At 41.3% G+C, this 23,749-nt stretch overlaps 1 protein-coding gene across 1 annotated transcript; it reads left to right on the top strand.

The window, feature by feature from the left end:
* Window positions 1–213: 213 nt before the first annotated feature.
* On the top strand, window positions 214–23,749 carry scaf8 (SR-related CTD-associated factor 8; the record flags this gene model as incomplete). The annotated part of the gene is made up of 20 exons (XM_079216827.1): window positions 214–243; window positions 1,061–1,144; window positions 15,735–15,779; window positions 16,104–16,265; window positions 16,781–16,937; window positions 17,061–17,188; window positions 17,383–17,559; window positions 17,648–17,727; window positions 17,853–17,973; window positions 18,114–18,248; window positions 18,411–18,520; window positions 18,767–18,960; window positions 19,078–19,178; window positions 19,774–19,887; window positions 20,067–20,223; window positions 20,461–20,591; window positions 20,881–21,022; window positions 21,114–21,161; window positions 21,305–21,508; window positions 21,625–23,749. The coding sequence occupies 20 exons, from the start codon at window positions 214–216 to the stop codon at window positions 23,724–23,726; spliced, it is 4,422 nt and encodes a 1,473-aa protein (XP_079072953.1). The 3' UTR covers window positions 23,727–23,749.

Below are 23,749 nucleotides of genomic sequence, written 5' to 3'. Positions count from 1 at the left end.
ATACAACAACAAAAAGCAGAGGGGGCCTTTTTGGTCCTACATGTAGTGTCTCGAAATGGACGCTAGGAGTCGTCGCTCTGTGCAGATTTTCTTGTTGAGGTTATGCGCCATATTGGCAGTCTCCTCCATCTCGCCAAGCGTCGAGCATGCATGTCTCTAACCGGTTATTGAGGAGATATCTGTAAATATTTACAGCCATCTGCGAGCAACACCATGGAGGCCGTCAAATCCTTTAACAATGAGGTTTGTCTGAAACCGCTGCACGACTCGGAACACATTGAGAGTAGAAAACGGTTGTCTTATTCACATTTGCGGTAGCTACCGTTAGCATCTAGCTAGCAGCAGAGAAGAGGAGGAGGGCAGCCTGTCGCAAGGCCGCTGTTTATGCACAACAATACAGCGACAACGCGGTAATCTGTGGCTCGTTAATGCTCACAGTACAGACAGTAGCTGGGGAGATAACATGTTTGTTAACACACGTCGTGTATGAGCATATATAAGCTATATTTTTGTTTTTGTTTGGTAACCACCATAACGTTGACCAACTGCTAACCTTAGCTACAAGTTAGCAAAACGATATAACTCGCGTTAACGTAACGCAGTACGGACGTGGGGGGGGGGGGGGGGGGGGGGGAGAGGGCATACCTCGCACATTTATTTATATTTATACGTGTTAACGCCGTAGTATGCTCAGAATATAACGCCACCCGACCGGGGGACCCGGTTAGTTAACGTCTGCTCGCTCACGTGAGGTTAACCGTTAACTCGCGCACTATTTATCCGCATTGACACTTTGGCTCATCGCAGTGATCTTCCCTCAACGACCACTCACGGTTAACAAGTAATACCAATTGGATTTAACGCAATTCCATCGTGAATGGTCATTTTTGTAGTCGCAAAACTCCCTGCCCTCAAACAAACATCCAAAAATAAAGCATACGGTGAATAGACGAGAGTGCATAATGCAATTTAGACTACTGCTTGCAATACAGCCGTGAATGGATTATGCTTTAGTAGTTACATGTTATGACAAAATGTGTTTTTTTTGTTTGTTTTTCAGCTGTACTCATTGAATGAGTACAAGCCACCCATCTCCAAGGCCAAGATGACCCAGATCACCAAGTCTGGAATCAAAGCTATAAAAGTAAGTATGTAGTGTTAATGAGGCAGGTAGTGAGGAATAAAGAAATGGTCACGAAAGAGAAATGCTCTCCAATATCTTTGCTTAGCCATCCAGCTGACATGATTTTTCTAGTTTTTAATATTTAAACTTAGGGTAAATAGGTCCACACCTGATCTAAAATATGGATTGAGGCATTAAAGTTGTTTCCATTTCTGTTTTTAGAGTGACAAAGGAGAAGAATAAGCAAAAAAAAATAAGAACAGATATTGACTTCTCTTCCCAACATAGAACCTCAGTTTAACTACATTATAGTATTTCACTTGTTTAATAGTATACTGCCTTTCAAGCAACATCTAAATACTACTTTATTAAATGGCCAATATATGGTTGATGAATTACAGAAGACTAAACTCAAGCTAACGTGGAAACAAAAATGAAAATGCAAATATGGACTCTGAGGGCTGATTTCAATTATACAACCACATTACATTATTATGCCAGTGGCAATATGCCCTCATTGTACTTTTACAAGCTGCTGATCTCCTTGCGTCAGTGATATGATCTATATTAACGCAATGTCAGCTCAGATGAACTGATCCACGCAGTTTTTTGAACATCTTTGTACCCTTGTGAATACCTGTGGTACAATATGTAGGACATTATTTTTTCTAACAGTTAAATTATGCATTCTTGTAAAAGACTGAAGGGTTTGTATATGTATTGCCCCTTCTGGTGACTATATCTTTTCATTAATACCTTTTGGGTATTGCATTAGTTACAAACAGTACAAAGGATTCTGTTCTTCAGATGCCTCTTGTGTTTTCTGTAAAGCCTCGAGACTGCAGCTCATGTCACACCAGTATGTAGTTAGTCGGCTCAAAACTAATGCAAGCCGTGAGAAAACATTTTTAGTTAGTAGAATGACCTTACTAGTAATTTTCCATACATTTATTGTTATTCCATACAACTGGAATAACAATACATGTTTCTTACTTTAGATAATATGCGTTGGAGGTATTAAGTGGGAGGCCGCTGCAGGATCGAAATCCTCCATATTAATTGCCAAATACATGGTCTGGGACAAAATTGATTGTGCTTAACAATCTGTATGGTAAAGTCGCTTGTGTATGGGTTTTTAGCAGTTTTGTGATCGTTTTTTTTAGTAACTGAAAATCAGAAAGCTAGACCAGGACATGGCAGCCGCTCTTTGCGTATCACAATGCACTATTTTAAGGTAGCTATTGGTTTCCAATGATATTATTAAAGTATCAAAATCAGCCTGAAGGGACACAGCATTTTAGATTGGGTTTCTAGCTCACCTGCAGGGTTTTTTATTATTGTTAAAGTTACATTATTATTGCATTATGATGCAGTTAAAGGCTCAGAATACTGAAAAGTCTGCTGACATATTCACATGCTGTTTGGAGGATCTATAATAAGGCACTCAGGAGACTGCTGCTGCACAAAAACAAACATTTATAAGCTATGCTGTTATAACCAGAAATTGAATGATGCAAAACACAATTTGAAATTGCATTAAATTATGTAAAAACAACAACAATGACCTCAATACAAAATAACATTGTATTTTATACAAAAGAAAATTAAAGTAGCATTTTGCACTATGAGTGTTAATTAGGATGCACCACTTTGATGGGACTCGCACAACGGCACTTTTATTAATTAAAAATGAAATGTAACGATCGTTAAAGCTGAACATGGAGTAATTCAACAACAACTGTAATGACGGCTTCTGGTCCTAACAGCAAGTGTTGTGTTATGTCATCTACAAACCACTCACCTATCAGCTGTGCGCTCTAGATCAGACTGAAGATGTAACCACTTCAAAGATGGTTGAGTTTTACTTGCTATTTTCCTACGTTTGTAGAGAAAACACACTTTTTATATTGTGACATTTACTGGAAACGACATACAATATAACCAACAACAACAATAAGGTAACTTTTCAGACGATCTCCCTGCAGCCGTCTGCCACCTTATTTTTTTTTTGTGAAATGAGGAGGGGTTGTATAGATAGTTCCTCTCCTGTCAGCATCACGAATCAGATGCTTCGCTGTCTACTTTCAAAGCAAGCGACGGGAATTAGAAAATAAACGGGGCGTCTAACAAAAGTGCAGTGCGGCGTTTCTGCAGCTCGCTGCCTGTCGCGGTTCAGTGGCCAAAATATATATTTTAATAGTTCGACCCCATGTGTTTTTAAAGACAATTTTGTCAGCCTCAGTATGAATTATATTATCTTTATGGATAACACAAGGTCCCTTTCACAGCAGACATTTTGACTTTTCATTGTGAGAAAAGCTCAGATGTTTCTAATGGCATAAATAGAATATGGCCATTATGAAAGTGTCCCACCAAGTCAGGACAAAACAAGGACCCTGAGACCAAACGACTAAATGGATTTCAGCCATCATGCATTTTATTATTTACACCTTTTTGTTTTTCTTACTGTCAAATTACAGCGCTTCATTCTACTGTTTGAGTGAACGAATTGTTTTGACAGCTTTTTTTAAACCACTTCTCAGATTGGGAGCCAAGTTATGTTAATGTTAGAGCAGACTGGTTGATTTCATGTAGGTTCAATTGATCTACATAGACAAAAGAATAGTAGTGGAATTACTTGTAAATGTGATTGCTACTATGGGTAATACAACATATTGTAAGCTAAAAACTGTAAGACTAGACGCGGTTAATTTGTTTTAATTTGTTCTTTTGTAGACATTCTTGCCTCACAGCGTCCATCATTGGCAATGGCTGCGCCTTACTCAATAATAACCACAGCCATCAGTTTATGATTACAATATTTTGTTTGAGAATTGAATAAGGTTTCAACGATCTTACAAATGTGATGGCAAATCCTTCACCTAATTTTGCTGAAAGATAAGAGATGTGGCACGATAATCAACTTTAACTTCAAATCTTGCAAATGGTGTCATTGTAAATGCGACCAGCTGAGAAACCATGGATCACATGTTGAAGATAGATTGTGATATTTAGATATGCTCACCTTTCTGTTCATTGTCTAAAATTCTCAGAGTTAACAGAAATGTGAGACACAAACACATGGAGTCAGTAACTAAACACACCCACATAAGAGTTTCTAATATTGCACTCGCAATAAAAAACTTCTTTAGGAAATCCCTCCCCCTTTTTATTTAGTTTTACATGCATGTTTTTTAAAACATTGAGATCAAGTTTTCACTTTGACTTGTCTATATTTTGGTCAGAAAACCCCTTTCTGTATGTAATTAGTCTTCTATGCTTTCACTACATTACACTAATGGCTGGTTTCCTGCAACCTGGGCCTCTTGACCAAGTACCTGTGACCATCTGTGGTTATAAAGGGATGCAGGCCAAGAGTAAATATATTTTTCTTAACAAATGTATTATATATTTCTTGGTATTCTTCTTACCATTAATGTTATTATTACATGGTAACATTCAAGATGTCAAGGCCTGACAGCACAAGACCAGGACACCAGTCCTTAATGATACATTGTCCGATAATGTGTTTCCTTATCCTGTCTGTACTGTAGTATCTAAAGGAACTGCTATGCTTTTGGTGTTGCTGTGCCTTGTGTTGCTTGAGAATAACACCCGTTTCCCCTTCCCTCAGCAGCTCCCCCAAAGCACTGAAAGTGAAGCAGGAGGATGGGGTGGAGAGAGTTACAAAGAGATAAGAGAATCCCTAACCAGCTTAGGTAGGAGTATGGGTTGTTTCACAAGGAAGATGGAAGAAAACTTAAAATCATATAAAACTTAATTTGCTCCCACACACCCAGAGAAGTGGGGATTTTGCTGTTTCCCCTCTGGTTATCATGCGTTGGTCAGTTCTGGCTTTGTGCTCTTGATTTTGTTTGAAGTTGAAGGTGCAACCGTGTCAATTTTCTGATGACAATGTTTGTGTTGTGGTCTAGTTGATGCACCTTCTTGGTAGTCGAGTCAAAACATGTCCTGAGTTGCTTCATACTGAATATTGATGGTGCTTGATCAATCATTAGTTGATGTGGTGGGGTTTAAATTCAGGAGTTGTGAGGATGCAGACGGGCAAGTTGCCATTGGTGATTTATACGACTTTAACCTTTAAGTTGGATGTAATGTCTTTTTGAAGTGCTGCTTTGACACGAAACACTCAGTTTCAGCAATGCATTCATCCTCAAGATAACAGGCATCACATACACATCTTATTAATTTCACAAGAGTTGCTAGTCGTTTTAGAGTTAGCCAGTGTTGGTATCGCGACAGAATTTATTAAAATGGTAATTTCATTCCCCGAGGGTTGTCTGTTTCACGGTGCATAAACCCTGAGTGTTTGTTTTGACAGAGTAGCAGTAATTCATGTCTGCTGCACACAGTGTGGCTGTGTGTTTCATATTTGCACATATGTTGAGAAAGGACCGCGTCAAGTCTGCTGATCTGGTTTTAAGTGCTGATTTTTATCAACAAACAAATGTATTATTTTTGTAAATTAATTCAAATGTGACCCATGTAGCCTCATCCTAAAATATATTGTAGAACTGATGTGGCTCCACAGATGCCTTTACATTTTCAAGGCAGCAGACCTTCATTCACCCTTTTTTCTATATATGGTGTTGTATCCAAAAAGCTTTCACACACTACTTCTTGAAAGGTTTGGTGACATCATTATTCTTTCGGCATGCCTCGCTATTTCCTTAATTTTGCGTTAGTGAAGAGAACAATAGTTTAGTTTACAGATAAGGTAGCGGGGAATGCAGTAGACTGGACTGCAATACACAATGTAGACATTTCATTACAGTTAGACTATTATCATTTTTTCCTGGGTTCAAACAGTCGTCTAAATGTTGAATACAAATTGACAGCCCTATAACAAATCTGGATCTAAGTCAGAGGAAAGGCTCATTAGTAGACTGCACTCAGACGAGTCAAGACTCACATTGTCCTCACCCCAGTCCTCAATTTAACCAATCTTGACCGAATTTTTTCCAACCTTTAAATCAACGCTGTGACATCGGTACACAGCTTCTGACAAGGCTACAGCTAACTACCCTTTATTTGACGGCTAAAATACATGACCTCAGTTTTTCTCACCGGATGTTGTAAGACCATGGTGCCATGATAATGTTAAATGTATCAATCTGGTGCACTTAAAAAGCAACATTAAGAGGCTAGCTCTATGAAAAACGTTGTGCTCTTGGAAACAATTTGGTCTGCCGGTGTAATAGGAGTAGTAAATTATATATTTTTAGGGGGCAATTTTTGCCCCCACCGACTGAAATCCAGAGGCATAAAAAAAAAAATTGGGGGCACTTTTTGAAACTTGTGAAATAACATTTAACCTTTGTTCAAAATAATAAATATACTTACTTACGCTTACAGTATATGAGCAATCGTCATCAAATGGCAATAATAAGACTATTAGGCAGTAGTCTACGGATTCAAAGTGTTTTTATTAGATTCTTTTGAACAGAAAACATAAATCAGACAATCCTATTCCATTGTATTCTTATTTCTTTGTGGTTATTTATTGTTATTACATTTTTTAAACATCTATTAACAATTATAACTTACTTTCTTTTTGTTTTTATAATTCAAAATTATATTTATAGATTTTTTTTTTGTTACCTTAATCACAGTGTACCTACCTAGTACAGGAAATACAGATGGGACAGACAGACAAAACAAAGAACAAAAATAAAACGTATAATTGTATTATTATTGTATTTACAGCATGTTTCATCACGTTGCGTTACGACTAGCTTTCCATTAAAAAACAGGTTGGGAAAGATCTAATGGGGTAACGTGACACAAATATTACGACACACAACTTGGATGGCGAGTTACCCTCGTTCGTATCGCCGGTAACTTCAACTTGGAGTGAAAGGATAAAAGTTGGAGGCACGCTGTAGACTTCTTAACGCTGATTGGCCGAGACTCGACACGTCACATCAAAGATGTTTCATTTCGAAGATCACGACATCACCTTTTCTCCGTGTCTCACTCCAATCTCAGACATGCTGGACGACCAGTAACTTAACGTTAGCTAGCTAAAGCAAACTAAATGATAAAAAAATAATTATCACTAGTTCAATCACCGTAGGCTGAGATGGTGGCGGAGACTGTTGGCTGATCCTCATTTCTCCTACACTCGCAGTCACAGGTCTGATCAAGGGGCGCTCCATTTAAAAAAATAATAATAATACTCGCGCACACGCAACATCAGTTGGAAATCAAAAACAGTTCATTAAATAATCATAATTATGAGTGTTTCCATTTTATATAGCTTCATTCTTTTACATCTCAGTGGGAAATATTGTAACTTTAACTCCATTTATTTGATTTGAAATGACTATTTAAGCTACTCTGCAGATTAAGATTCTTTATACAATCTATAAATCGACTAATAATCTATGATGTATTATTAAGTGGTATATAGTTATTCGCTCAACCTTTATCAGCTGTAAAATGTAATTGATTAACATATTATCAATAATTATAATTCAATGATATAGGTCTACTGTATGTTACTTGAAATGGGCCATTCTACATAATGAGTATACTTTTGGTACTTAAAGTATATTTGATGATGCTAATACTACTACTATAATATAAAAATAATACTTTTGTTCTTTTACTATAGGGACATTTTGAATTCAGGACTTTTACTTGTGAGTATCTTTACACTGGGCTCTAGTAATCCTAAACCCATTTGTTGTGTAAATAGAAATGGTGACGACGCGGCAAACACACACTCACAAAGCGTGGTAAAACGAGATGGGGTTTGTGATTTCGCGTGTGGGTCCGTGGGCTCCATCACTCCCGTCGGGGAAAGAGGGGGCAGCGAGCACTAAGACCTCGGTCCCGGGAAGCACCGCAGTCAGCAGTCAGCTAGCGGTGCTTTCAAGCTAAGTTGGCCGAAGCCGAGTCACTTTCACTTTCTGAGCCAAATTAGATCTGGTGGCTGCTGCGAAGGAAATGCTTTGAGAAGTGTAAAAAAAATAGTTTGGGTTCATATTAAATCTGTTAAAATAGACTCAAGACAGACAGTCGGGGAAGAATTCTCGACAAATTCACTTAATTTTGCCCCAAACTTCTTTATTTAATGAGAATATACTCCGTATTTTCATTTGCAATGTATTTAATTCACACCGGCACCATATGGTTATATCATATGCGTAGACTATTTATTTATTGACTTACCAGAAAACATGCTGTATAGCGATATATGTAATTATTAAGATATGAAATAACCTATATCGTGATAGAAGTTTTGGGCCATATTGCACAGATGGCTGTCTCTTCTTTCTGTGTGCTGAGTGCCTGGGCTGTCATGGTTGTATCTTCCCCTCTTTTCTGCAGCCCTCAGTCCTGCAATCTTATTTGGATTTAAAGATATATATTTGTGATTTATACTTCTTGCTTCAAATGACACAATTCTCCACCAATTAAGATCCACTTTGTGAAATTTGTCACACATTCAGTCTGACTTTTTGTTTTTGTTTTGATAGTAAGATAACACCGTGACAAGCATTCACGAATTGTCAGAGTTTGATCAAGTATGTCATTGTTTCATGATTTATATAGATTGTTAAAGGGACTCACCTGCTTGATGCTTGATAAATGTGGCACAATGTGTCCATCAAAGTCCACCTTTGTTTAGTTTTAAGTAAACATAATCCCCGAGTTCCTTGAAAGACGAGGCTTTTAATACACTGACAGAAACCCTGGACGGCATGTATTTTAGTAATCGAGTATTCTGCCAATTCCATCAATTTAATTGAGCAATGTAATAAGATAAGACAAGTATATAAAGTTATCTATTTGACTTTCAGAGCATTAATATAGCAGCAAACAACTATTTGCTGGGTTAAGATATAGTGGAGTAATGTCTCCCTGAGCAAAGATGCTCTCAATTTTGCATTTAGCAAAAAGTAACAATAATAAACATACAAAAGAAATGATAAGACTGAGCAACTAGATCTGTATTGCTTTCATTGCATACAGTAATATTATCTGTTAAAACTTAACCCATTTAGTGCAGTAAAGTGCCATATTACCTTCTGGCTTTTAAAGAAAACAATCTGAAGTGTGGCAACTGGCTCTATGGCAATATCAGCAAACCATAATAATATAGAATATATCCCCCTGTTATAGGTGCAGTTACGATAATGTCCACGCATTGCGTGTTACTGCCATCCTACCTGCTTTCCTCAGTGACTCCATGACTTTAGCTTTGGTGTGGTTGTAGGGTATTGCTGTGTCCGTAAAAACGTCTGTAACTAAGTGTGCAACATAGCGCGTTAGCTTTTATTCTCAACAACACAAATCCTTAACAAATTAAAGTTGCAATCTACTTTGTGATTTGCTTCGCCCTTTCCAAGTTGGGCAGAAGAAGAAGAAGCTAAATGCTTCCATATATTAGCTTTTAGGCCGGGCGGGGGGGTGGGGGGGGACACAGTCGGATTATATCCCTATTCGGCTGTTCAAGCTCAGCCGTCCGAGTATTTAGCTTAGAACGTAAACAAGATGCACGTGTTTTACGTCTGTTGCGTTCAGGTGCATCGGTAAGAAGCGGACAGCCCGGTGTCACAGAATTGTGACAGGCGATCATAACGTTGAGAATTAAGGGTGAAAGAAGGGCGAAGAGAACGTTGTCGGGGGCATTACGAACAGGTAGTGAATAGTTTAGCACAAGGCTAGTTGTAGAGTTGTAGTCCTTTGTAGGATTGCTTAGATTTCCAATAACTCCAGAGTGTCCAAAAGTAAAAACGTAGGCACGCTATTGAATAATGTTAGATGTATTAGTGCAGTATGTACAGTATTATTAGATGTATAATCTAACCCGTCAATGTGCTCCCTGCGTGTCAGCAGTCTTCAGCTGGGAGTACCAACAATAGCTATGTTTGTTGTTTCATGATGATAATGTGGGGGGAGTGGCTTTGGAGGAAGGCCAGAAAGGCTGCTGGTGTTTAGCGACTTTTGGAGCTTGTGTTGCTCGTTACTTTTATTGGAAAAGAGTTTGAAATGCTGGACTGAGCTTTTCAGTTGGATGCATTTTTTTATGTTTTTAATATCTACTGTAACTTGCTAGTTTCTCAAGATGGCCAATCCTACCTTTAATGCCAACAGTACTGTAACCAACAAGACTAGTTTGTATTGATAGACATCTTACTGGTGTTGTAGTTGTACAACAAGCTAAGGCTCAGAACTTAACTTGAGAATGAAGTCATGAAGCATTGGAAAGGATATAAACTGCATATTGCATTTGATCCACTGTCCTGTCGGCTCTCTGTGGCCACACCTCAAACTTATGTTACCGTTTGTTACCACAATCACCGGTGTGGTTCTAAAACAGGCTTACCTTTTCTCTCATCATGCCAATTTCTTTAAACCTAATGTCAGTTGTAAAACCCCTAGGGATCCAACCAGTGCCTGGGAATGATGCAATATGGCCCTCTGATAGCTGTGCTGTCTAGATCATGCCTTTTTTTTTTCTCATCATAACAGTCCCTTAAATGTACCTAGCCACAAGTTTGTATCAGGTAGTCCATGCGTCTCTTTTTTTTTCTGGTGAAAAAAACTCTTCTCTTTTTTATAATTTTTCGAATATGCCTCATACTTAAGTAGAGATCACAGAGTAAACATCACAACGTTGTTTTTAACCTTTGCACACTTTATCAGACTCTACAATATGCTAGATCAGTTGCCTAGAGACCGGTCCACACTGCAGCAACTAGGCGTGTGTTTTTGTGTGTGACAGAAGCATGGAATCTGATGGTTGGATTACTATTTTTTATTATCGATGCATCTCAAATCTTGATTTCCATTCATTCACTCTATGACTAGGGGTGGGTATCGTTAGGATTTTATCGATACTAGTACTATAATTGATATTGCTCATCTGTTTGGTTCCTTATCAATACTCTTATCAGTTATTTTTGTTTGTGCAGTAAAAGACAATTAATTTAAAAAGATTTAACATTACTTTGTTATTCATATGGAAACAAAGTCTTTCTTAAGCGACGACAGCAGAAATGTTTAACTAACTCACTATTGTTGATTATACTATTTCAATGCCAACAACAAATGTAAATTTGAGGATATTTGAGAGTCTTGGTAATCGCCCCACAATAAAAAACAATTATTGTTAGGGTGTGTTGGCTGGAGTGGGAGTAGGAGCATTAATTTATAACACAGCTGCTCCCCTTATTAATAACTAAGTATTTAACAACTCCATTACACACAGACAGACTCATTAGTTGTTACCTAGATCTCACTCAGTAACGACTAAAGTACCGATAGCAGAACCGTTCCCTCCAGATCCCATCAATACTCTGGGTATTTACTACCGTGTTTATCGGTCCCTATCTATGACCACATTTGCAATTACATTATTAGTATCATCAAACGTTGTTATATTGATATCGTGGGATGCAAATTCCGCTATTCAGCGAGATAAATTAGTCCTTTTCTGACTTAATTTACTATTTTTGCAACCTGTGCAGCTCTACTCTTTATAAAGTCACAAACTTCTCCAAATTTGCGCACATTTCCTCATCAGCAGTCACTGCTTTTCTTATATAATTTACATTTTTACATGCACCTAAGTGTTAAGAAATCATTCAAACTAAACTATTTTTTTTCTAGGACTGTACAGAATAGTTTGATGCTTCATTCATAACATTGACATTCAAATTCTTAATCAACTGTCAAATGCTACCTAGCTTTTTTTTGCCCAATATTTAATGCCTCATTTTTAAAAATTTTTTAGCTTAACATGGCTGCACATTCTACCTACCTAGTTGTCTATTTATCTAAGCTGGCCTTTGAGCATATAACAATATTGTTCTATCATAAAAAAATATTTATATTGGGAGTTACTGGTTAATTCAGAGTAATCTCAACAGTGTTTTTAATTCCAAAAGCCACACCTCTTTGAAGTGAAAAAAGACAGACGGTCTTCCTCTGTTATTTAGTTCAAACGGGGCGTTGGGTCTTTATACACCATCCAAGAGAAGATTGGTTATGTCTTTTAAATCACTTTCAGCCAAAAAATAATGATTGTGTGCTTTGCTTGTTTTAATTAACACATTTTAAATCCCTGTTTTCATTGTCAAGCTATCATGTTTTGCCTGTACATATTGGCCACTGGCCTGTGTTGAATGTTATAATTGGTTTACTTGGACTACTGATGTGTTTAATGTTTAATCCCTACTTATTTAAGGCTTATGTTGCCGCTAATTAGATCATTGAGTTGGGTTCTTTTTAAAACATCTTCAAGGCATCTGTTGAGTTATTGCTCTCAGATCTTTTCAGTGACATCATTTCAGGCTTTAACAAGGTTACGGCTTATTAGCAAATTGTCTGGTGCATCTGACACTTTTATTCCCCAAATTGTACTGTCAATAGTGTCTCGACACAAATCAATAATGTCCAGTCACTGCAAGCCTTACTCAGGACACATAGCGGGCTCTGAGTTAAATGACATAACAGTTGAGATGCTTTTCATTTGTGGCATTTCTGAACATTGGTCATCTGTTTTCCTTGAGTGTGCATAGTTGAAAGCTTATTATTATTTTTAAATTGCTTCAGCTATAGAGATCTAAGTGTTTTAGTGTTAATATGGACATTTATTTTAAGTATTTAAGTATTGATTGGAGATTTTTTTTTTAGAAGAGTTAGCTAAATGCTAACGGTTTGATTGCATTTGCAACAAACTCGCATCACAGCACCATCTCAGTCTTAATTTGAGCCAACTTAGATTTAGACAGGAACACATCCCTCTGATTTTAGGCTTCTAGTATCCCATCCTTTAATCTGTGGCTTTTGTGCTTTATCTAATTTAAAGGATTATATTTGCCTATATTGTCCCTGTGATAAAGAACCATAAACTCTGGCCACTTCGTCTCCTGTCCTTTGACTCCATCTACTGGCTGATGGTGGAACTGGAGCTTTTGATTAGATATTTCCACACTAGTCGACATCAATTGGTGTGGCTAAAGATAGTTTTGTCTGTTCAAAATCAAACAAAAAAAGGCTGCAAAGCACTCTTGAAATAGAAGGTTTTTATTATTATTTATTTAATTTCATGGACAGAATCCCTTTGTTCTGAGATATTTACATGACAGTGCTGTGGAGAATGCAGTGACTTGCAGCCCTCTGTACGTAATTAGAGTACCAGCTTTTAATCGTGGATTATTATTTTTTCTGTAAAAAAAAAATATATATTAATGACATTTATAATGAAATGAAACAATGGCTTACGCTATGTAGAAAGCTGTCAATCAAACGCTGGTGCGGACCAAAGACTGTACCGAGACCGTATTAAGGGGTGGGTCACGGTCCACTTCCAAGTGTGCATCTTGTTATTCTTAAATCTTCTCATGTCACAATATTATTATGGAGCTGTATAAAGCCGTGTCTATGAGCGATCTATGCAAATCAACACGTTAGTGCTGGTATTTTCCATGACTAATAGAGCAAAAGCTGTTAAAACTGCTGTGCTTGTGCGTCGTTATCCATAACATGAGTTCAATTCGTAGTCTGATAATATTATTAATGGTTATAATCAGTTATTTCTTCGTGACATCAGATGCATTGAACTGTGCTTGAACCCCTGTCAGTCACGGGAATTTGATTGAGTCCTGTTGATGCAGGATGACAATCACTAAAACTGTCCAATGAAACATGCGGCCGTGTTAACTGGCGACTTCCGGCGGAAAGTCGCCAGTTAACACGGCCGCCTGTTAATCCGTAACACCGGCATCCCGACGCAGTTCCTGGAGAAGTCATATTATGAACCCAGACACGGCGGCGTTTGATGCCCCGACCTCTTTGGGATTTCCACAACAAGTATAACGCAGAAATAGTAGTTATTTTCATGGTGGACGGTAGAAACGAAAACTCTTTGCACGGAGATAAACCACAGAGATAAGCCCCGCCCCCTCTCTGGCGCGTCCAGCTCGAATGACGCGACGATGCAGACTGTAACACAAGCCGTTCAGTTTGTCAGGTGCAACATTTATGAAAGTGTGTGTCTGCTTGACAATCACATTTTGCTGCAATAAAAATGATTGAATTGAGATGAACAGACTGAAAACGTTATCTTCTTAGATACAATATGTTGACAAAGTTTTCCTTTGGGGACAATTTGCGGTGAAAAAAAGGGGATAAAATCGCAATACTCAATATATCGCAGAATCTTGATAGAATCAAATCGGGATCCAAGTATCGTGATAGAATCAAATCGGGGGACATCTGGTGATTCCCACCCCTACTGCGAGTGTTTAGCTTCATGTTTATACCTTCTTGTGTTTGTTGCATTCTAGTTCTGGTCCAGTTCCTGTTCCCACTGACTTTATACAATGTAAAAAATGTTCCCCTTGGTCCACTCCAGACCAGGTGAACCAAATGACAGGTGTAAAAACACCCTAAGCGTTGCTCGCTGATGTTCTGGGCAAAGTGAGTCGCCATACCTCAGCAGAGCTATTTAGTTTTCTTCTTCCCAGTCGGGTGAAATTTGTGTGGACAATCCGTTAAAGGTCAAATATTATCAACAGTGGTTGCAGCTGTGCACGTCAGCCAAACCCTGGCTCGATTTGTCTCAAAGTTATTATGTTGCTTACCATGTGTAATTGTTGATGATATAGTTAAATAGATAAATACACCATTTTTTACAAATATGACAATGACCGTTAGTAAATTCCTCTAAATTAAGATTTAAATGCACACTGTTTTAGATTTAAGCAGAAGTGATTTTGCATTAAAAAAAAGAAGCTCCATAATAATTGGCTATTTTTGGGATTATTAACTTGAACTTGGTGTGGCCTGCGCTGCTCTTTCTTTCTCCTGTCCCACCTCACAACAACAATGGAGTAAATTGTGATGTAGGCCATCAATATGAGAGGAAAACCAGTCTGCCTTCAACTACAATTTTTGTTGGTCTATAATGTGAGGCTGAGCCAAACTGTCATAAACGATTAATGCTTAGAAAGGCTCAGTCCGTATCTGGAGAGCTGCCGCACTGCCAGCAGTCGGTTGATAGCTGTCTCCTCACCTCTTGCTGGCCGGCTTCCTTTTATGTTGCTCTATTTGATTGAAGAGTGCATTGACTGGATCGAGGACTGGACAGCCTAATGGAAGTGGTCATTTTTGTCAGATATTTTGGTCTTTTCGATTAGTTTAATAACATTTTGTTATTGTGACCTTTCTTACTTGTTTATGTAACCACATGTGGGTGCTGAATTGTTATTAAATAACCGGCAACAATGACCAGAAGAAGGTTCTTGTTCTAGCAGACCAATTTTTCTGATGTGACTGGCTATTGGAAAATTAGTGAAAATGTCCTCCTGTTTTTATGGTTCTGAACATTTGTCTGAAAGCTGCTCCTGTTGTCTATTCTATACTTGTAGAGGAATATCAATTGTACTACTGTACATGTACTTACCCATTAGAAAAGTAATTTACCTTCAATTTACCTGTATGTCCCCTAAACGGCCTGGAAGACACACTGATATTACAGCCTCTCATTACAGCTGATGTTAATTTGACATAATTTAAAGTTCATAGAACTTCAGTCACTTAAAATGTTTCCTTTCCTCTGCTTCTCTTTCAGTTCTACAAGCATGTTGTCCAGAGTGTGGAGAAGTTTGTTCAAAAGGTGAGCTATTCTTAAAACGAGGATCATCATCTAAGTGCAGTAAATATCAAAATGTAAACCTCAATGTGCAAACCTATTCAGGACATTTGGACATTTCATTAAGTGTGATGATTTGGTGATTTTACATATTCACAAGAGTGCAATGTTCATACTTGTGCAAATGTCTTTTTTTCTAACAATCAACGTCACATATTGCTCGTGATCTACTTGAAGGGTAGCACTGTAAATAGGTTGATGCATACAAGGCCCCAGACAGTAACTTAATATTTTGTTTCGCTGTTATTAAAATATCCTAACACCAGCTGTCTGTTTCTGTATCAATAGTGCAAACCAGAATACAAGGTCCCTGGGCTGTACGTCATCGACTCCATTGTCAGGCAGTCGCGGCACCAGTTTGGCATGGAGAAGGATGTGTTTGCGCCGCGCTTCAGCAAGAATATCATTGCAACGTTCCAGCAGCTCTACCGCTGCCCTTCAGATGATAAGGTCAGACATTTTTAAATAGATTTTGTATGTTCCGCTCTGGGTTTTGTTCACGAGAGACGACATTAGACCCCTTGATATATGCCACATTTTTACAGAAACCAGTGCTTTAAACGATAGATCATGGATTGGTAACGGCCTCACTGTATTTCATTGTTGTGAATAAGTGGGTGAGTGTTGTTTAGCTTTTTTTTGCACGACTGAGCAACTTTCAGAGGAATGAACAGGGGACCATCTCCGACGCTGTATCCAGTTCTCTTTCAACATTGTATATGTGTAGGGCAGTTTGTTCTTGTCTCACATTATCATGGATAAACATAAGACATTTTTCAAAAAAGAAGAAGAAAACAGACGAGTAAATTACATTCAACCCTTGTGGCCGTCTTTGGCCTTGGACTTTCTGTTGGTCTTTTATCATAACAGCCCTTTTTTTTTTTTAGGCTGCACCTGACATAGTAGTGTCTCTGCATTTTTACGGTTATGTCAAAGCTGTGTTTTTCACCTTCATCTGTTTTCAGAGTAAGATAGTGCGAGTCCTGAACCTGTGGCAAAAGAATGCAGTCTTCAAGAGCGACATCATCCAGCCTCTGTTGGACATGGCTGCAGGGATTCTCCCTCCCAGCATCACACCTGTCATGTCCAGCAGTGCTGCTCCAGTCAATAACGCTACACCTGGTCAGTCAAAGTGCACACAGAACCATACATAATGTGTATTGTATAGATAGCTTGTTTGACACAACTATGAAATGTGCTTACTTCAGAGTTCATATTACAACACCCCTGTTTCTGTGTGTCCAGGTACCCCAGCTACCCCCGCTACCCCCGCTAACATAGTCCAAGGTCTGCCTGATTGGGCTTCCCAGATTAACAACACAGACACTGTGGCTGCTGTTGCACAGATCCTACAGAGTCCCCAAGGACAACAGGTTAGTGAGCATGTAAACCCGCCATGTCGGTTAATAAGCTTTGAAACTGAAACGATTTAGTGATGCCTAACTAATAATCCTTAAGAATCTTTATGGGCCAGTAAAACAGAACATTTTCTTGAGTCGCCTCTGCAGTCTGTGTGGCTGTTGGTGTTATTTGTGTGTGAAATACTCTGTGGTATCACCTGTTGTAGCTGCAGCAGCTGGTGCAGAGTCTACAGATGCAGCAGCAGAAGCCCCAGCCGTCCCTGCTGCAGGCCTTGGATGCTGGCCTGGTGGTACAGTTGCAAGCTCTGACGGCTCAACTCACCGCCGCCGCTACTGCCAACAGCATCAACCCCCTGGAGCAGAGGGTGTCCTCTTTTAATAAGGTAATGCTGCAGTCAGCAAGTAAAAGTTTCTCATTCTGTGTGTCAAACTGATGCCTCCTAATGTGATTATGTTCTGTGTTCCCTGCAGAAGCTTCTGGGTCCTTTTGATTTTGGGAATGATTCTGAACGCGGTGAAGAATCGAAAAAGGACTCCTCGTCATCTCAGTTGTAAGTTCAGTATGTTTTATGATACGGATATTATTTCTCCCACATTAATACTAACTTTAACAGTGACCCAGAGTCAATGTGTCAACCACCTTCATTGATCTAATTGAGCTGCTGACCGCTTCCAGGCCAATGGTGTCAGAGCCCATCAACAGCTCCCTCTTCCATCAGCTGGCTGAGCAGCTGCAACAGCAGAACCTGGAACAGTTTCAGAAGCAGCTTTTAGAGCACCAGCAGCACCAGCAGAAGGTACACAAACAGATCATTGTTTCCCCAGGACTGATGGTGTAATAGTTGCGGTTATGGATACATATGCCTCGATTTAACTGTTTAGATACCCCGTTCATAAATGACACATAATCGGTATCCTGCTCTTTTTATTCCTCCAGGCAATGAGCCTAGAAGGGCAGGACTCCATCTTTGGGCACGATAACTCAGTTGCATCTGCTCAGAGCAGCAGCAGCCAGCCGCAGCTTCCTGAGCCAGATAACAAGTTGGATGACACCATAGATAACCAACAGCAGGTATGTCTGGCCGGTGGGATATTACCAAAACTTGTAAATCATTTTTATTTATACCGTGGTTGTGTTTATTTACATTTTCAACCCTAGATCTTACAGTTATTACTACAGTTTTACATGCATTTCTGTGTAGAGAGGTGTGAAATAACCGTGTCTTTTTTTTAGGACATGGATCTGGACGAGGGCCCAGATGGTATGGAGGAGGAGATCTTTGAGGCAGAGGAGAAGAAGATCGCAAGCACACGTTCCCGGACACGCTCAAGGTCGCGCTCTAGGTCAGTTCCACTAATTTAAAAAAAATATCATTTCGTGCCACTTTTTTATTTATGTGCTGGGAATATTACTGAATCGTCTGTTGAATAAGCAATGATCTTTTAAACTCTTAGAAAAGTGGCGCCTGTTGCCCTGAGGGACCGATGCAACAGGTGTCAATGCTCACAAGGAGCAGGCCTGTGGTGTGATAACATGAAAGTCAGTCTGGAAAGGATTTCCAAAGGTTTTTTGTTGTTTTCTCTCTGTAGGTCTCCCAAGAGGAGACGGTCCAGGTCCCGCTCCGGCTCACGGAAACGTAAGCACCGAAAGCGCTCACGCTCACGCTCCAGAGATCGCAAGAGGAAGTCATCGCGGTCTTACTCGAGCGAAAGACACGCCCGAGAACGAGAAAAGGAGCGGCAGAAGAAAGGACTGCCTCCCATAAGGTCCAAGACTCTAAGTGGTAGGTGGAAGTTATTGTTCACAATAGCAGTTTTTGCATCACAAATATGTTTATAGTTGTTTGCCGATGGTGCTTTTCTGATGAGTATACTTGTTGTCCCCTCTAACCTATACCTAGTGTGCAGCACGACTCTGTGGGTTGGACAGGTGGACAAAAAAGCCACTCAGCAAGACCTCACCAACTTATTTGAAGAGTTTGGCCAGATTGAATCTATCAATGTAAGTCAGCCTCTCCCCCGCCAACCCAAATTTTCCGGTTTTCCACAGGAATTTGGGGAATTTTGAAGAGGGAAAAAAATCTGCCTACGTTTTTTTGCAAAAGCATATAACAGGGAACTTAAATGTAGTTGAGAACAAGACTATGCACGCCTAGCTCAGCTGGTTGGGAACATTGTCTGCCAGAAAATGTCAAAAATATCATTTTTAAAAGTTGTATTATAAATGTTTGCATGCATGTCTGCTTATGATAAGGTAAATACAGTTAAATTACCCCAACATTTCCAGTTTATTCCTGTTAATTCCCGTATATTCCCGTGGAAAGTTTCCAACTTTGAATATTCCCGGAATTTTGCAGCTCTAGTTACAGTAGGTTATCCAGTTCTTTGATCTGGAAAATCTTAAAATATTGTCATATGAACTTAAATTGTATTTCTTTGCCATTCATCTATGCTAGACATTTGCACTCTCCTTTTTAAAATGTTCACATTGCTCATCAATCATACCTGTAGCCCTTTTGTCAGTCTACACTATATGCCGTCTTTTTTCTGCCACCTTCCCACGCACTATGTGATGTAATCTGTATGTGTTCCTTCAGATGATCCCTCCCAGAGGCTGTGCCTACATCTGCATGGTCCACAGACAGGATGCGTACCGCGCCCGCCAGAAGCTCAGCACTGGCTCCTTCAAGATTGGCTCCAAAATCATCAAGGTAAACATTGCCTTTTATAATTTAATTGTTTTCTCATTTTGCTTGCAATTTCTTCTGGTGTAGTTTTCCATTAACCCCCTATGGGGGAACCCTGGAGACAGTTTAGCTCTCCAGGCACACAGAAATCTCTTTGAAAAATTCTGTTTCTTGACCTTCTCATGTGTGTGCATCTGATCCAGATTGCCTGGGCTCTGAACAAAGGGGTAAAGCAGGAGTACAAGCAGTTTTGGGACGTAGACTTGGGCGTCACCTACATACCTTGGGAGAAGGTGAAGCTGGATGACCTGGATGACTTTGCCGAGGGAGGAATCATTGACCAGGAGACCGTTAATGATGGTGAAAAGAAAATGCATGAACATATTACCTTGTCTGTTGACTGAGTAGCAGTGCTTGTGCATAGATATAAGTAGGACATGCAGGCGTGTTGATACACACATGATGAAAGCATCACAGAGATTGTGTAGAAAATGATTGGATCAAATGAAGACAAGAATTGCAGCTTAACTCCCTAAATCCAAACAAAGAATGTGAAGATGGTTGATCACCGTTTCATTTTCGCATTTGTTTCTGCAGAGTGGGAAGCAGCCAAGAATGCTGAGCCAGCAAAGGAAGTCACAAGTCAGCCATTAAGCGCGGAGACTACAGCAGCATCCAACACCCAGACTGAGACCTACAGCCAGCAGGTCACCATGATGCCTGTCCAGGTACTCTCTCAATCTGTGGTAGAATGTGAACAGAACAGTTTAACGGGGTTTAACCAAGTTTTTATGTCCTCACACATTTGGTTTTATTGGAAGACAATGTCGACAGTGCTTTATTTTACTATTTTACAATAAGTAGGACTACCTTGATCTGTTAGACATCCAGAGAGCAGCTGTTTTTTTTGTTCAATAGAGGCTGCTGGGACATGGTCAGGAACTTGTGGACCATATGACTTAATGCGAATAAATTATCAACGTTTTGTATGCACCCTCTCATATCTCTCTTATCCAGCTCCCAGTGGCCCAGGCGGTTCCCAGTGCTGTAGGTTTGGTGCCTCCTACCTTCCCTGTCACCATGGGCATACCCCCACCAGGCTACGGGCCGCCACCACCCTTCTTACGGGCTGGCTTCAATGCCTCACAGCCTCCGCCAGGTAAATGACAGTCATATAAAGAATCATATGCATAATGAATCTGACCTACAGACATTGACATCCTCACACATAATCGTTTTCTATTCTATAGGTTTTATGCAGGCAGCACAGACCGCAGCCATGGTCTCAGCAGTCAATTGTGAGTTTTTATGACATGCTACCCTTCTAAATAAAACCTGCATATAGTTTTGAAATTGTACAATGTTTGCTTTCAACACTTTTTGATTGAATTTGTATTTGGCTTGGATTCAATTTGTGGTTTTCTCCTGTGCCCACCTGTAGCGTTAGTGCAGCCTTCAGTGGCAACCGGCCAAGAAGCGGTCAAGGAATCACCGTTCAGTGCCATGATTCCTCCGACCAATACTATCCCTGGCGGCTTCATGGCTGGTGTCTTCAACCCAGTGCTCCACGCTCAGCAGGCCACCAATGAGAAGTCATTACAGTCTGCAGACGGTATGGATGCTGCTGCAGAGCTTACGCTGCGAGGTGAGGCAATGCCAACATGTTTGGAAAGAGACTGATTTGGGGTTATAAAGGTTAATTGTGTTAAACTGAGAAGTAGAATTTTAGCATGTATTTCTGTAATTGTGTTTTGCCCCCAGGCATGCAGAATGCAGTCCGCAGTGGGATGGGTCTCCTTGGAATGCACCCCACAGCGTCGCTCACCCACCAGCTGCACCACTCTGGTCTGGCTGGTCAGAGAATGTCTGGCCTGCTGCCTCTGGATGTGCGACCCAACCTCCTCCAGCCTGGGGCTGCCGCCCGCTTCCCGCTGCTCATGCAGCAGGGCCCTGTCCAGCAGGCTGCTGGCCTCCTTGAGAGTTCCCTCCAGGCTCAAGCCCGTGCCAGGGCTCCCTTCTCTCAGCTGGACCCCTTCAACAGGGCTCCCAACCTTAACAATGAAAACGTATCCAAGGCAGAAGACGAGTCTTCCTCTGGAGCCGATGAGGGCAAAGACCAGGACTACCGCTTCCCTCCAATGGAAAAGCAGAGCACAGGCTTGCTGAGGACCCCTCCACCAGAGCAAAGGGAGCCTCTTGGCGGTGGCGGTGGAGCAGCAGGAGGCGGTGCCGGAGGTAGGCCTCCCCTGCTCCAGACCCCAGGGACTCAGCCAGCCAGAACCAGCCTATTGGGACGTCTGCAGGCTCTTGCAGGCTTCACTCCTGATAACCGCTGGAACCAGACTAGAGGGGACTTTGATGAACGAGATGGCCTGCGAGCAGCCCTACAGACCCCTCCTGCTCCAAAAGGCTTCCAGGAAGAGCGGCCCAGCGGGCCCACACCTGGGCAGAACTTCCCCAACCGCTTTGAAAGCCGTCCTGGGACAGCAGCAGCAGCAGCAGCAGCAGGAGGAGCAGCAGCATTAGCAGCAGCAGCAGCAGCAGCTGGAGTTTCGGGCAATGCTGGGGCTGTTGGGGGGCCACAGACCTGGAACCGGAGTGGTGGTGGTGCCGCAGCACCTTTTGACAGCGAACTACATCAAGACCTAGATGAACGAAGACGTCCGTGGGACAGGCAAAGGGACAGAGATGAAAGAGATTTTGACTTCAGGAGGGAGATGAATGGCAACCGCCACAGCAGAGAGAGAGAGCGGGAAAGAGATAGAGACAGAGACAGGGAGAGAGAGAGAGACAGAGACAGGGAGCGAGGCAGAGACCGCCCAAGAGAGCAGGAACGCGACAGAGACCGCGACAAAGAGAGAGACCGCGAGAGGGAACGTGAACGTGGGGGCTGGACACCCCTTCTCCCTCTGCCCACACCTCTGCTTCCGACTCCACCTCTTAATCCGAACCTGACCCTGAACCAAGGCAAACTGCTCGCACCGCTCAAATTGAACCCCCAGATCCAGCAGCGATTCCAGTCCCCACTCTTGGCCCAAGCTCAAGGGAAACCGTCTCTCTTGGGTCTGAATCAGCCGCTGCCTCAAGTTCAGACGAAGTCTCCGCCTCCATCACAGAGCAAAGCAGCTGTGCCTGAGCACCAGTCAGAACCCCCAGCTCCGTCTGAGACATGTAGGGCACAGTCATCACCCTTAGCCCAATCACCGGACCACAAAGGTCAAAGTCCATTGACTGAGTCAACACTACAACCTGAGACCCCGCCACAGATAAAATCGCCATCCCAACTCAAGACCCAGTCCCCGGCTCAGTCACCGGCCCAGTCCCCGGCTCAGTCACCGGCTCAGTCACCGGCCCAGTCACCGGCTCAATCCCCGGCCCAATCCCCTGCTCAGTCCCCTGCTCAGTCCCCGGCCCAGTCCCCGTCCAAAACCACTGCTTCTCCAGACACTGAGACCCCAAGCCAAGCCTCACCGATGGTTGAGGCCTCATCCCAAGACTCACCTGTGGCCTTCACACAAGCTGTCAGCCCCCCAGAAGAGACTCACTCTCTGGAGGAGCAGGAAAGCCCAAGGAAGGATGAGGAGTCACCAGAGAGAGCATCCTCACCCCAACCCCAGTGGGTCAATGGAGCTGGGATGGACAATAGCACTGTGGCTGAATCTACACCCGAGACCTCTCCCGAGTCCTCTCCTGAGCGCTTTCCTGAGCCCACTGAAGAACCCTCTCCCAACTCTGTGCTCCCCGAAAGTGAACCGGAGCAGCTTGCCTCTCCTGAGGACGTAGACAATGAACAGAGTGAGCCCATGGAGGAAGCTGCGAGTCAGCCAGTGGTAGACACTGTCACAGACACTGAGGGGACATAATCATCACTCAGTAGGTAAAAGAT

Source organism: Taurulus bubalis (genome assembly GCF_910589615.1).
Source record: "Taurulus bubalis genome assembly, chromosome: 4".
Taxonomy (NCBI): domain Eukaryota; kingdom Metazoa; phylum Chordata; class Actinopteri; order Perciformes; family Cottidae; genus Taurulus; species Taurulus bubalis.
This window is presented reverse-complemented; position numbering and strand designations above follow the sequence as displayed.